The sequence below is a fragment of the Heterocephalus glaber genome, unplaced genomic scaffold, assembly GCF_053883595.1.
Source record: "Heterocephalus glaber isolate CG9 unplaced genomic scaffold, H.glaber_assembly_v1.0 deba00001606, whole genome shotgun sequence".
Lineage (NCBI taxonomy): Eukaryota > Metazoa > Chordata > Mammalia > Rodentia > Bathyergidae > Heterocephalus > Heterocephalus glaber.
Window position 1 is genome coordinate 41946550 of NW_028258377.1, and position 14067 is coordinate 41960616.

At 57.6% G+C, this 14067-nt stretch overlaps 1 protein-coding gene and 1 long non-coding RNA gene across 6 annotated transcripts in view; one reads left to right on the forward strand and one right to left on the reverse strand.

Moving 5' to 3' along the window:
• The window catches only part of Tbc1d9b (TBC1 domain family member 9B), a 32919-nt gene extending 20900 nt beyond the window's left edge, over positions 1-12019 (reverse strand). For 2 of the 4 annotated variants that reach the window (XM_004836737.4, XM_087194632.1), the window contains exons 1-6: positions 11829-12018; positions 10570-10680; positions 6033-6151; positions 3142-3370; positions 2187-2445; positions 410-617 (exon numbers count right to left, since the gene is read on the reverse strand). In XM_004836737.4, coding sequence (XP_004836794.2) covers positions 410-617; positions 2187-2445; positions 3142-3370; positions 6033-6151; positions 10570-10680; positions 11829-11946 — 1044 coding nt within the window. In that variant the 5' untranslated portion in view covers positions 11947-12018. Of the gene's footprint in view, positions 1-409; positions 618-2186; positions 2446-3141; positions 3371-4801; positions 5997-6032; positions 6152-10569; positions 10681-11828 lie in introns of those variants that run through there. The other 2 variants (XM_004836736.4, XM_021242465.2) reach the window with 2 other exon arrangements.
• A 50-nt stretch (positions 12020-12069) lies between these two features.
• On the forward strand, positions 12070-13426 carry LOC147823040 (uncharacterized). 2 transcript variants are annotated; one of them, XR_015444689.1, is made up of 2 exons: positions 12070-12542; positions 12720-13426. It is a non-coding gene; the product is annotated as an uncharacterized LOC147823040 (long non-coding RNA). The 2 variants fall into 2 exon arrangements; XR_015444688.1 differs by having other exon boundaries at positions 12070-12512.
• The last annotated feature ends 641 nt before the right edge of the window (positions 13427-14067 follow it).

Genomic DNA, 14067 nt, shown 5'->3' on the forward strand with positions numbered 1-14067 from the left:
TGTGCATGGCCACGTGTGATGTCTTTGAGATGGAGATCCTGGGCCCCAAGAGGCAGCTGGGGACTATTCCCTGCTGGAGGATCCTAGGCAGAGCCTCACTGTGCCCTGATCGCAGCTGCAGGAGGACATGTCACAGGTGTGGGCCTTCTTATGGCCCCAGCAGACACCAGGGTCCTGGGCGGTGGTCGTGGAGAGGAAGGGACAGTTCTGCAGGAGCTCACAGAACGCCGAGTGAGGCTGAGCTCGGAGCCAGGGCAGCTCCTGGTCCCAGCTGTGCGAAAGGCCAGAAGGGCCCCGCTGCCCAGGGGCGTGAGGCACACGAGGGAGGGAAGTCAGGAGCTCTGGGCCTAGCCCCCGACCTTGCCTGGCTCCGGCGGGGCTGAGCAAGGCCCTCGCCAGCGCTTCTCACCTCCCTCAGAGGGATGATGAGGTGGCACGCATCCTCCTCCTTGCTGGCGAAGCAGATGTAGTTGTTGGAGATGAACATCTGGCCGGGGTTGTGTAGCTTGTTGAATGGCGTCCACAGGGTACAGCCCGTGTGGCCGTCCAGATGCTCGTCCCTGGGCAGCCGGAACATGGCCCGGTAGCACTCGTTCTTGGCTCGGGCGTCCAAGTCCCTGAGGAAGAAGGTGGGAAAGGGACACAGGTCAGACCTGGCATGCCCTCAGGGAGGTCTCCGTTTCCACACTGGTTTCAGGACACTGGGGTCCTCCAGCAAGCAGGTTGTGCACAGGGATTTGAGTTCAACGAAAGACGCACAGTAAATGACTCAGGAAGATGTGGGACATGCAGAGGACCAGCGGAGAAGTGGCTGCACGTACTGTGCCTCGAGACCTGAATGAAAGGACACAGCCATGATGTCCGCCTGGCACTGAAGGGCGGGCAGTGCCAGTGATCCCAGCTCCTGAGCCCTGCACAGCTCAGACCCTGCACGTCACTGGCCCCGCCTCTGCTGCTTCACTCTGGGAAGAGCTGATCCCAGCTTGGAACGTAGACAGGAGCTCCCAATGGGAAAGGCGGCTGTGGTCATCTGTGTGTGTGATGGCTCTGGGAGGTGGCCTGGCCTCCTGCCCTCACCGCTTCGAGGTTCTGTCCACATAAACATTCCTTCCTATGGCACGAGTGTTATTGTGTTTTGCTTTTAAGACAAGAGATGTCAAGGTAGAGTTGTGTTTTCTAAACTAAAAACTCAGCATTCAGGATTAACTGCAGTGTTGGCACTTTGTGATAAATAAGTGGCTTTGGGTTGCAGGTCAGCACTCGGTCTCCAAAAGGCTGGTACCCCTGTCCTAGGGGAATTGCCCACCTGCCCTGGGCTGCCTTGGCCTCACCAGGGCCTGGCCATGCACCTCGCCTAATGGTGCTGGAAATGCCAAGTGCCAGCCCTGCTTGATTTCTCTCTGGAAGGTCCTGGAAGCCACTCGATCACCTGCACCAGGAGACTGAGGCCCTCACACAGCATTCTGGTCCTACAGGTGCACTGTGGACCCACAGCACAATCTGTGGGTACAACCCAGCAGACAGCCCCACTGGGGTGTGGATCCAGCTGTGCCTACCCTGGCTGAGTCCTCGGCCAGCCTGGTGGGATTTTCTGTGAACCTGCCCCCTCGAGAGCACACCAGTGACCTGGAGGAGCCAGGAACCGAAACCACCTCTCCACCAGCCCCCCAGCCAGGGCAGCAGTGACCTCAGACCGAGGCTGGCCCCACGGCTGAAGGCCCTCAGGCCCAGGGTCTCAAGGAGACTACCATGGTGGGGCGGAGGCTGAGCAACCCCAGCCCTCATTCGCTGAAGACTTCCGGATGCAGCCTCCCAGGACCTGAGGACCCTGACAGAGGCGGCTCATCTAGGGGTCACCACCGGCCAGCTCTCCGAGGCGCAACGTCCTGGTCTGAGACAGGATGCTGAGAGCACCTTCCTGCTACAAGGCCGAGAGAAAGGCAGCATGAGGAGCCTGCGCCACATCAGCAGGCCACACAGGCTACCGCTAACATTTCTAGATGCACCCACCCACCCAGGGTGACGCTGCCGACTGTGTGCCTGGCCTCCTTCCAAAGTGGGGAGCCTGCAAGTGCAGAGGCCTCTCCAGCCTGCCACGAGCCAGGCCCCGGGCAGGGTCACTGGACTGGCTTAGGCAGGCCCACCGTCATCTGCTGGGGGCTTCCCACCCTGGGAGGGCAACGCACCGCTTCAGAGCCGAGATGTTCCTGTGCGGTCGGACAGGCCTGGGCAGAGCCTTGTCCTCCAGGAAGCCCCCGCTGTCCAGCAGCTGTCGCATGGCCAGGTTGGCCAGCTGCTCCATGAGCTTGAAGGTCTCACTGATGTTGAGGAACATGGAGAAGAAGAGCTCTTTGTCCCGGGTGTCCACACGGATGCTCTCAGGGAAGAGCAGTGTGGCATTCTTCTCTAGCCGCGTGACATCCACCCACTGCACCACGAGGCTCACTGGAACCCGGTAGAGACAGATGTGCCACTGATTACAACGAGGCAAGGCGAGGCTCTGGACTTCACTTGCACCCAGAACCCACCCTGGAGGGAGCGACACCTGAGGGCTGTGTGGCTACACTGAGACACAGCGTCATTGTGAGGAGTGGCCCGGACCCTGCCTCTCAGGCCAGCCATGCTCAGTGAGCACTTGGCCCACAAGTGGTGAGGGCAGGAGGACACCAGGGGACGCTGGGATGGAGATTCGGGGAAGGCTGATGGCCATGCGACTGGGAACAGTTAAAGGCTTGGGGGTGCTTTCTGGGTGACAGAGGCAGTGGAGGGACCAGACGCCGGGCGGGAAGTGTGGCTCGAATCCTGCAGGGAGGGACTCCAGGGAGGTGACAGTGCGGAGTCCCACTAGTGGGCTGGGAACAGGAGCAAGTGAATACCTGGCTCAATCTGGGTGTCCCCACCACGGGCTGCTAAAGTGGCAGCTCGGTTTCAGGGAGTCCCTTCTGTTTGCTGTGTGGATGGGGATCTGGGGCCAGGAATGCTGGCAGCCTGGAGGCGGTGGACTTTCTGGAGGTGCGGCCAGGGAGCCAGGGCATGGTGGCGCAGAGGATCATGGGGGTCAGCACGGCCAGAGGAGGACATCTGAACCCCATGTGAGAGGGACCGCAGCTGGCTGCCCCACTCCCCACGGCTGGGGCTCACCTTCTTTCCCCAGCAGGAAGGAGTAGAAGCACAGGTGGTTGACGGTCAGGTAGAGCCAGCCCTGCCGGGGCACACGGCCCTTCCAGTAGCTGCAGGAGTAGTAGTTGACCAACTTCTCACCCTCTGGCATACCGAACTGCTTCCGCATCTTCAGCTCAGCCTCCTTGAACTTCCCAGGATCCTCATCCCCCTGGGGCTGCAGACTCTTGTTCTCTTCTGCAATGATGCCCTGCAGGGGGACAATGGGGCCTGAGCTCCACGTGGCAGCTCTGGGTAGGTCAGAGGAGGGCGGAGCAGCCCGGGGGACCAAGAGCCTGGAATTCTGGCTTAGGGCCGCCAGCACAGGCAGGGGAAGTGGTGACCTATGTACTGATGAGCTGTGCACGTGTTCAAAGCTCCGAGTGGTTTTCTTATGTCAAAAATGCCTTTTGGGGCCAGGGGTTTAACTCAGTGGTGCTGCCGCCTGCCTTGCAAGTGCAAGGACCCAAGTTCGATCCCCGGTACCAACAAAACCAAAAAACCAAAAACTGCCTTTTGGCACAGAGCTCAGTCAAGAACCTAAGAGTAGGAGGAACAGAGTATTTTAATCCCTTACACCAGCGAGGCTGCACTGAGTCCGATACCTGTTTGGGAGCTGCCACGCTGCCTGCTGGGGGCCCTGCACTTTGTGTCTGCTGCCCCTGGTCCCCTCCCACTGGAGGCTGGGGACCAGCTACTCTGTCTGCCACGTGTCCCCGAGGCCCAGCCCCTCCCTGTCCCGTTTGCTCCTGGTTCACAGCCGGGTGGCCCTGCTCTGCCCCATCTCCCATGCTGTGCACCTCACCATGGTCCCAAACTGGACCCTCCAAACCCAAGGGCCCAAACAAACCTGCTTGGGTATTTTGAGAAGGGACTAACGAGGCTTTTACTATGATAAAAATCTTTTTTAAAAATTTAGACATTTTACTTAGCAGTACTAGGGCATTTGACTTTATTTTTTTTGGTACCAGGGATCAAACTCAGGACCTTGCACAAACTCGGGACCTCCACTGAGTTAAATCCCTGGCCCAAAAATATTTTTTATTTTGAGCCAGTCTTGCTAAGTCACTCAGTTGCCCATGCTGAGCCTGAACCTGCAATCCTCCTGTCTCAGCCGCCCAGCGTGCTGGAATTATAGGTATGCACCATCACACCTGGCCACATTCACCCTATTTTTGACCTTCTCAGAATAAGTATGGATCATGAGGTTGCAACTTTGTGTGTTGTAGATGGAAACCATCTGTAAAAATATCACTGGCAGGATGTTAAATTGCTGACTCAGTTTCTTTAATAGTTTTTTTTTTTCTTTTTTGGTATCGGGGATCGAACTTGGGTCCCTGCGCTTACGCAGCAGGCACTGAAACCACTGAGCTAAATCCCTGGCCCTCTTCAATAGTTTTAAGCTGGGTGTGGTATTAGATGCCTGTGATCCCAGTACTCAGGAGGCTGAGGCAGGATTGCCTTCGAGTTCCAGGCCAGCCTGGAATACTTAGTGAGACCCTGTCTCAAAAAACCAAAACACAAAACCTCAGTTTGAAGGTTCTTCAGGTTTTCAGTTTCTTGCCCGACCTGCACTTAAACGTTACTTTATGTAGTGGGGCTGAATGCCTAAGTCTAACCCCAGCATGCTGGACTACGTTACCTGGTACAGTACAGGGATTCTGCAGATGTAAATGAGGGTCCTGAGAGGGGAGAGGGCTCCGGATCATTTAGGTGAATGCAGTACGATCAGCATCACGCTTACAAAGAGGAGGCAAGAGGGTCAGAGTCGTAGGGAGGTAGAATGGAGGAAAGGGCAGCAGAGGGAGCAAGGGATTAGCCTGAAGGCGCTATGTTGCTGGCAGTGAAGGTGAATGAAGGACAGGAGCCAGATGTGGTATCGTATGCCTGTAATCCAGCACTCTGGGAGGTTGGGGCAGGAGGGTTGCAGCTTCAAGCTCAGTCTGGATAGTTTAGTGACTTAGTCAAACCCTGTGTCAAATTGAAAAAAGGCTGGGAATTTAGCTCAGTGTGAAGACCCTGGGTCCAAGTCCCAGGACTGGAGAAGAAAAAGGGTGATGGACAGGGCCAGGAGCCAATGAATGTAAGTGGCCTCTAGAAGGCAGGAAAGGAAAGGGAAAGAAGCTCCTGAGAGGGGTCCCGTGTGGTCTGCTTTCTCTGAGAGATGCTGCAGGTGCTAGGCTCATGGGGAAGAAGGGCTGAATCGGGCTGCACTTTCTGGGCCAGGGTGGTGCTGCCTGTCACAGTGGGGAACTCGAGGTGCAAGAGCCCTCTTCATGTCACGGCAGTTAGAAAGCAGAGAGAGGAAGAAGCTGGGCCCCAACGTCCCCCCAAGGCCTGGGCCTGGGCCCCCACGAGGAGAACACCACCAGCTCACTTCCTCCCAGCAGCCCCAGCTCCCATAGCGCCCAGGGCTGGAGACTGAGCCTCTGACACAGGGCCCAGGGATGGTCCAGGTCCAGGTCCAGCCTCAGCAATGGGAATCAGCTCAACTGCCTGTTCTGGCTCTATGAGAGCAGGCGGCCACTTCGCTTTCCATCCCTCTAGAATGGAATGAGACCTGCACCTTGTTGTTTGAAGAGGTGCCCACAGGGACGGCTTCTAGGGTCCCCACAGATAAGGACTCCCCAGATAGCAAGTCCTGCGTAAATGGTGCATTGTCTGTGTGTGACCGATACACACCAGCCTGTGCTCTAAATCATCTCGAGGTGACTCGTGAACTGTAATGCAAAGGCCACAGAAACAGCTGTCACACTACTGTCTAGAGACTCACAACAAGAAAAGCAGCCTGTACTGCTCAGCTCGCATGCAATTCTCCCCCAAACACGGTGGCCGCAGGAATCAGAAAGGCTGGGGAGGGGAGGGAACCTCACGTGGATCTTGCCCTTGACAAACGTGATGATGTCTTCCTCGTTGTCAAAGATGGACAGTGTCTGCAGCAAGTTGTTTTCCAGCCATTCCCAGTGCTTCGTGATCTCTTTACGGGAAGAACCTGGGGGGTTTGGTGAAATAGAGGAAACTGTGAGCCCAAGTCTCAAACACAAACCAAGGGGAGAAATTAAAACGGGTGCCCGATCTTGCCGTGTCCAAGTCACCATAATCTTCTAGCTGTTCAGCAAACCCCTCCTGCTCCTCCTTTTGCTCAGGTTTGAGGCACGGTCTGGCTGAACTGCTCAGGCTGGCTGAAATGCGAATCCTCCTTCCGCAGCCTTCCAGGAAGCTGGGATTACGGCGTGCGCGATGCCATGGTGCCTGCCTACTCTTTTCTTCCTAAACTCAGGAGTGCAGCCCGGGGATGCAGCTCAGTGGCTCCTCACCCGCCTGGCAAGCACAAAGTCCTGAGTTTGATCCCCGGTACAAAAAAACCCCAAAACTAGATACGTATATCACAAAAGCATGTAAACAGTCCTGGTAAAACTCAAAAGACTGAAAAGCCAGGCAGAACCTCAGCGCTGAGAGGGAGACAAAGCCTCGTCCCTCCCGACGCCAAGAGTGACACTCATCCCCAGGTGTCCTCCGACTGGGCAGTCTGTGTGTCTCATCTGGCAGCCAGGACATGCGCTCTTCCCACGGAGGAGACAATCAGGCTCCGTCAGACCCTGCAGAGGAGCTCCGGCTCACTCCCGAGAGTCCGGGTGCCAATGGGCGTTCGCTGAGCCTCCTGCAGGCAGCGGTGCCCTGGGCAGCCGGCCCTCTCCTCAGTTTCTCCTGCTGAGCTCTCCCCTCACATCCAACTGTCGAGGAGGGGGTCTCTGTCCTCTAGGTCGTGGGCCCTAGAGGGTCCTCCAGGCCCCGGAGAGACGCAGAAACTTCGAGAAGGCAGCACAATGCTACTCCCCAACGGGGGAGGACTTTTCACCCCCATCAGGTACTGGGAGGAAAGCAAAGGAAGCGAAGCTTTCTGCCTGTCCTGCTGCTCCCCGACAATGAACTCCTTGGGGTTTTGCATGTATCTGCCATGGAGTTTACAATCAAAAGCTATGTTCTGAATGAATGAACACAGGGATAAAGGAGTGAACGACCCATATCCTTCTCAGCTGTCCTGGGTGGCCCGGGGGCTGCCAGCTGCCCAGGCACATGGAGGCCCACACACTCGGAGTACAGGGAGCTCTGGCCAAGAAGCACACGTGACATTGGCTGAACCAGTGCAGGATGGAACCCAGGCCTCGTGCACCTGCTCTGCCACTGCACTGTCTCCAAACCCGAATTTCCAGCCTCTTGGTGCTTGCCCACCTGGCATCATGCTTGTGCCAGCTGAGTGTATCACACTGACCCCTCCATGGCTGGTCTTGGCGCCTGTCACCCCTGCCAACCCAGGGCACCCACTTGTCACGCGGTCACAGGCCTGTCTTGCTCAGGGCTGTTTGTGTCTTATCTGCTCAAGCGGTTCACCAACCCAAGAAGCAATTCCACAGGAAAGATCCTCCCCAAAGGGCCTGCAGGAGAATGCCCACGTGAAAACGACTGCCCCATAATTACACAACTCACAGTGAGTCACAACAGGCAATGGGAATTTCCCCTGAAGCCTGGCATGGGACACATGCCTGGCCCCAGCCCTCTGGGAGGCTCAGGAAGGAACATCACAAGTTGGTGCCCCACCTGGGCAGTTCAGTGAGCCCCTGCCTCAAAATAAAAGCTAAAAAGGACTGGGGATGTAGTTCAGTGGGAGAGCAGCCTTGGGTTTGTTCTCCAGTACTGAAGAAAATTTTTCGCTGTAGGTCCCCTAAATCATCAATGTATTTTCCTTTTTCACATTTTAAATGGCTTTATAACCCTGTTGCATAGAAGCCAAGGTCTAGGTGACAGAGGAAGAATTTCTCTCGCTGTTGTTTTTCCAGGAAGCCACAGCTGAATTCAGAAGTGAAAAGCACACACAAGATGGAACTCTACCATGGTGTTTTCTTTTACATACACTTTCCTGCCAATCTAAAGCAGAAGACACCTTTTCCATGTTACCTGTTTGGGTTCGCTGCATTTAAATTATAAATGTTTATGTAAAAAAATGCTTATGTATGTGCATTTATAAGAATTATTATTAAACGTAACTTAACCCTCATTTAGTACTGAGAAAACGCCTAGCCTGAGCCATGCGTGAGGTAGTGGGAATAAGTACTAGGTCATTAACAGCCACTGTTGTTTTCCCAGGTTTCTGGAGCTTCCTGTAACCCGAGGAGAGAGGTGCCACTTTAAAGGATGAGGGTGAGATGCAGGGTTTGGTCAGTCACCCAGGGCCACCCAGCAGAGCATGACCACGCCAGAATCGCTGCCAGGCCGCAGAGCCCCGCCTTGCCCTTGGGAGTTTGTGGCCTACCGGGAGAGGCGCCCGTGTACAAACACAGCTGGAGCTGTGTCAGGCGCAGAGGAGCAGGCAGGCAGGGCGGGGTCTGAGGGAGGTCAGGTGGGGAGCCCAGGTCCCGAGCAGGGCCTGTCTGCAGCTTCGTGTGAGCGGGGCCCAGGGGGCTGCGGTGCAGGCACAGTCCCTGCACTCCCTCATCGCCAGCGAAGGGGCTGCAGCTGCTGTGCGGCAGGACCTTGCCCGGTTCTGGGGGCTGCTTCTGAGGCCCCACTCCTCGGAGGGGAAGGGGGTGTGGGGAGGGGCCAAGGCGGGCTGTGGTCTGGGCCCAGGTGGGGTCCGCAGCAGGGGCCTGTCCCCAGCTCCAGCCACTAAAGGGGCCCCAGCCTGCACCGGACGCTCTGCCCTGCCCTCCCTGGTGCCACTCCTGGTCCTCTGCCCATCCACTACCCGAGAAAGGACGAGGGCGAGACAGACGCCCGTCCGCAGGGCCTGTGTCAAAAGCCCCTGCCTCAGCTGGGCACGGTGCCGCACGCCTGTGCCCCGAGCGCTCAGGGAGGAGGCAGGGGTCTTGTGAATCCCAGCCCAGTGTGGGCAATGTAAGGATTTAGTGAGGACTTGTCTCAAAATAAAAAATAAGAAGGGCCAGGGATGGGATTTAGCTCAACCCAAAGGCCCTGGGTTCACACCCCAGTACCTTAAAAACACACAAACCAAAAACAAAAACAAAAGAAAGGCACCCAGCAGCCCTCGGCTCCTGCCAAGTGCACCTCCCACTGGGCCGGGCTGGCCCTCCTGGACTGCCCCACGGGGCTCACCTTCTGAGCCCTAACTGAATCCACCCAAGCGCGCAGGGAGACGGTCACCGAGGGTCGGTGCCGGGCGGAGCCCCACTCTGGACGGAGCTCGACCTCCGAGGCTCCCAGTCAGTCTCCTCACCCTTCCCCGCCTGGCCGCAGGTCATGGAGGACAGGCTCACAGGCCTGCAGCAGTGGCTGGTGGCGGCACTCTGCTCCGGGTCTGAGCGGCAGCACTGTGTGACCTGGGCAGGTTACTTACCCTCTGGGATACAGGCTCCTAGTCTTCAGAGCAGAGAGGACCCAGGCCCTCACTGGAGGCTCAGGAGGTGCCCGGCACAGAGCCGCCACCTCAAGTGCAGGCTGTGCCCTCAGTGCCTGTGACGGGACTTCCTCCCACACTGGGGCAGCAGGCTCTGTCCCACCCAGCACAGCTGCATGGGCTCCCATTGCTCGGGCAGGTGCATTTCCTGAGGTCCGGGACACTCCCGGGAGGACCACTCCCTCGGCAGGAACCCAGGGCCAGGTTCCCACAGGCTCTGACCCCAGCGTCCTCATCAAATGCTCAAGGCATGTCTTTGCTGTGTCTGTTTCTGATTTATGGTATTGAGGGTTAAACCGAAACTGGGGCTATATCCCCAGCCCATTTTTTAATATTTTGTTTTGAGATAAGGTCTCTGGGTTTTTTGTTTGTTTGTTTGTTTGAGACAGGGTCTTGCTATGTAGCTCAGACTGGCCTTGAACTCATGGCACTCCTTCTGCCTCGGCCTCCCAAGTGCTGGGACTACAGGCCTGTGGCATCACACCCGGTGAGATAAGGTCTTTTTGGATTGCCAAAGCTGGGCTCCAACTTGTCACTCTCCGGCCTCAGCTTTTCAGAGTGCTGTGCCTTTGTTTAGACAGATTATTTAACATCCGCTGCTGCTCCATCAGCACTGAGCTTATTCAAGAAGCACCACTGCTCACTGCTCACGGGAGCGAGGCTTCCCTACTGCACACTCCCTCCGGAAGGTGCACCATCTCCTTGTACCCAGGAAGAAGCAACAGTGCTCCAGCGCTCTGCCTGGGGGCAAAGCCAGGGAGGGCTGGACGCCCACGGAGTCACAAGGAAACGTCAGCCAGGGGACAAATTTGAAACACGAAGCCCAAGTGCATCCTTGGGGCGTCGAGGCGGAGGGAGAGGGAGGCCTGGGGCTGTGCCCCGCCCGCGCGGCCCAGAAACTGCTCCCAGCTGCCTCACCCTGCAGCCCGGCCCTACTGTCTGAGGGGAACTGGGGTCATCTCGCCCTGAGGTGTGAGCGTGAGACTCTGGGCACCTACCGCACGCCACGGTCCAGTAGACCTGCGAGTCCTGGGTCTGGTGAAGGATGCGGTAGGGAGCCACGCGGGCGCTGGAGTCCAGCACCACGTCCAGGGTGCCCACGAGAAGACCTGGACAGGGCAGAGAGAGGGGCAGGGTGAGGACGCAGCCTTGGCCTCCACAGTGCGCTCGGACCACACCCAGAGCAGGGCCCGGCGCCTGGCCCCTCCGCACCCGCCCACTTCCGAGAAACAGCTGCTCTTTCTTCCGCTCAGAAACACTTGCTGGAGCTGGAAACTTGCATAGATGTGATGGAGCTGGGCTCTGGTCGATGCTTTACATTGTAACTCTGTGTCAAAGGTGTGCAAGACACAGCGGACTCGTTCTTAAATTGGGGGCACACTGCGTAACATGTCCCGCCTCCATTTCTGGCTGGAAACTCTGCTTCTTCACAAGACGCTGATTTTGTAACACCGTCTTCCATATCAAGAAGAGGAAGACAGTGCAGGCTTTCTTCCGCCATGGATAGCAAATTTTTGTTTTTAAAGGTTTCACGAAGTTTCTTCCAGCCTCAAAAGTCATGGGCTAAAAAAGGACATGTAAATTTTTAGAACAGTGAAATGTGGAAAAACTGATCTGACTTTTTCATCTCCTAATGGAAGCACTTCAGAGCATTTCAAATTCTCTCTCACACACACAGTTCGGGACTGTGCTATCTTTGTCGATGTCGCTATTTCCTGACAGATCCGCAAGAAATATGTACCTACTACCATTTTTCAAAATATTTTCTGCCGTTGTTTGTCTGATTTACTCTCTTGGTTAATTAAATGATCCGGCAAGGCAGGTGCGGCGCGGTCCATGCCGGTGACCCCCGCGCTGAGAGGCTAGGCAGGAGGAGGGCGTGCCTGAGCCCAGCTTGGGCGGGCGAGTTGGTCGCTTGGTGAGACACCGCCTCGAAATAAAGATGCAAATAAGAACAGCACCAGAGCAGGCTGGGACGCAGCTCCGTGTGAAGCCCCGTCGGTCCCCGGAACCACACGCGCACGCAAGTATTTTCAGGCCTCCTTGGCCGCGTCACCGGGGAGCGGCGTCGCCCGCACTCACTCAGGGAGCTCGGCCTGTCCCGCCCACGCGCGGGCGCCACCGCCCCTGACGAGCTCCGCGGGCGGCTCCGAGGCCTCCGCCGGCCCGAGACGGATAGCGGGGAAACCGAGGCAGGGCGCGGGGTCTGCCGCGAAGCCCCGCCCCGCGCCCCGCGTGCCCGCCCGGCCGCGCTCACCCGTGAGGCCGCCGCCCTTGCCGTGGCCCCGGCGCCGCTGCAGCACGAAGAAGGGGTTGGCGCGCTCCGTCACCCACAGCGCGTGGGCCACCAGGACCTCCTCCGGGCCGAGCCACATCGCCGCGCCGCTCCGGGCCGGGCCGGGCCAAGCGGAAGCGCCCCGCGCCGCACGCAGGAAGGAGGCGGCAGGAAGGAGGCGGCGGGAGGGAAGGAGGCGGCGGGAGGGAGGGAGGGAGGGCGGGCGGCGCCCCCTGGTGGCCGCGGCGCCCTGCGGGCGGGGGGGGGGCCGCCGTGCTGGTGCTGTGCCTGCGGCCGGCCGCGCAGCCCCGCGCCGGTGCGGACGAGGGCAGAGCTGGCAGCTCGAAGGGCGTCAGGCAGGACGCTCCCTCGAGCCGGGACGAGCCGTCTTCCGGAGCCAGCGCGCTCCTGCGGAAGCCCCGAGGGCGACACACGCCACCGCCCCTGCCCCCCAGCTCCGGCCTGCAGGGGGCGCCGGCGCGGCTCGGACGCTGCCCGCGGTTCCCGCTCGGTCTGTGCGCGGGAGCGAGGGCGACTGGGCCTTCACCGGGCGGGGCAGCTGGGCGGCTCCTGCCCTTCAGGTCAAGGGCAGCGGTGGGACGCGGGTGTGATGGTTATTCCTGCTGTCAGCCGCGTCGAACCAGAGGCGAGGCGCCTAGGAAGTCGGTAGAGCGCGGTCTGGGCGCTTCGGGAGAGGTCTCCGTTGCTGGGAGGGAGGGAGGGAGGGAGCGGGAGGGCCGGCTGGGAGCAGGGGACCTCGCGGGCCTGGCCGTGGGGCCGGTGCGGCCCTTGGTCCCCCCTCTGGTGCCTTTGCTGCTTCTTCGAGGCGAGCGGTTTCCTCCTCCAGGCCCTCCCCATGTGTCTGCCTTGCAGGCCGGAAAACGGGCGCCGGCCGGCCCTGACTGAAGCCCTTCTTCCTCCAAGCTGGCCTTCTCAGGTACATACTTGGTCACAGTAATGAAAATTCGACGAACATAAGGTAAGAGTCCACGGCGTCCCCAGGCGCCACGGGGATGTGGCGCCAGGTGCTGGCCTGCGCTGCACAAGAATCTGGCACAGGGGAGGGAAGGGCCCTCCATGGTGGGAGGTTGAGCACTTTTGAGTTGGGTTTCTGTCCTCAGCACCCAGGATCGGAGGCTGACAGCTGTGGATGTACACAGTTGACTGCCGGAGCAATCCGCAGTCCATAGTCCCCGAGACTGAGTCAACTGTCAAGATGATTTTAAGATTCTGGAAGCATAAACGGATAATGTCATTCTGCTCTCAAGAATTAGGAAATACTTGCTACCACCTTGGGAGGAGGTGAACTATTGTCTCGTTTCTTCCTTCGAGGGTTTCTCAAATTTGACCCTGCACTTGGATCCCCTCAGAGTTTATTAAACCCAGGTTGCTGGGCCCGAATGAGTTCTTAGGTAGTGTAGATCCTGGAGACCACCCTTGGAGAACTATTCTTTTTTTTGTTACCTGGGATTGAACTCAGGTCCTTGCTCCTGCAAGGCAGGCAGCGGAACCACTGAGCTAGATCCCCAGCCCTGAGAACTATTCTTTATACAAAATAAAGAACATTTATTGAACACTTAGTATGTGCTAAGCCTGCTTCTTTTTTTTCTCTTTATTTTCAGAAATACAATTCACATTTCATAAAATTCTCTCCAAGTGCACGTGTAGTGACTTTTAATGACAGGGTTGTGCAGCTACTACCACTAGTATTCCCTAGCGTCTCGTTACTCCACATGGGAGCCTTGTTCCAGTGTCAGTCACTCACAGCCCTTTCCCAAACATTGGCAACCACCGATTGGTTTTTGTCTCTTGTGCCAGTTCTGGACGTGTCATATAAATAGAATCATAAAACTTGTGGCCTTTTGTGTCTGGCTTCTCTCACCATGACATGTTCAAGATTCATCTGTGCTGTAGCATGTATCAGTGGGCAGTGGTGGATTAACTAATGGTCCCCTTGGAATGCCCAGCTGAACTGAGCCAGCGTGGTTGGGTGTGGAAGTCCCACCTGAGGACTGCTGCCAGTGGCATAAGAAGAGAACTGGAGGGCCGGGGATTTAGCTCAGTGGCACTGCAGTTGCCTTGCAAGTGCAAGGTCCTGAGTTGAATCCCTGGTACCAAAAAAAGAGAGAGAACTGGAGGGGAAGATCCTGGGCTGTTGATTTTCTCGGATAACCGTGCTGTGGTTGGTTTTCCCAATGCGGCCTTGGCTGTTCTCTAGTCA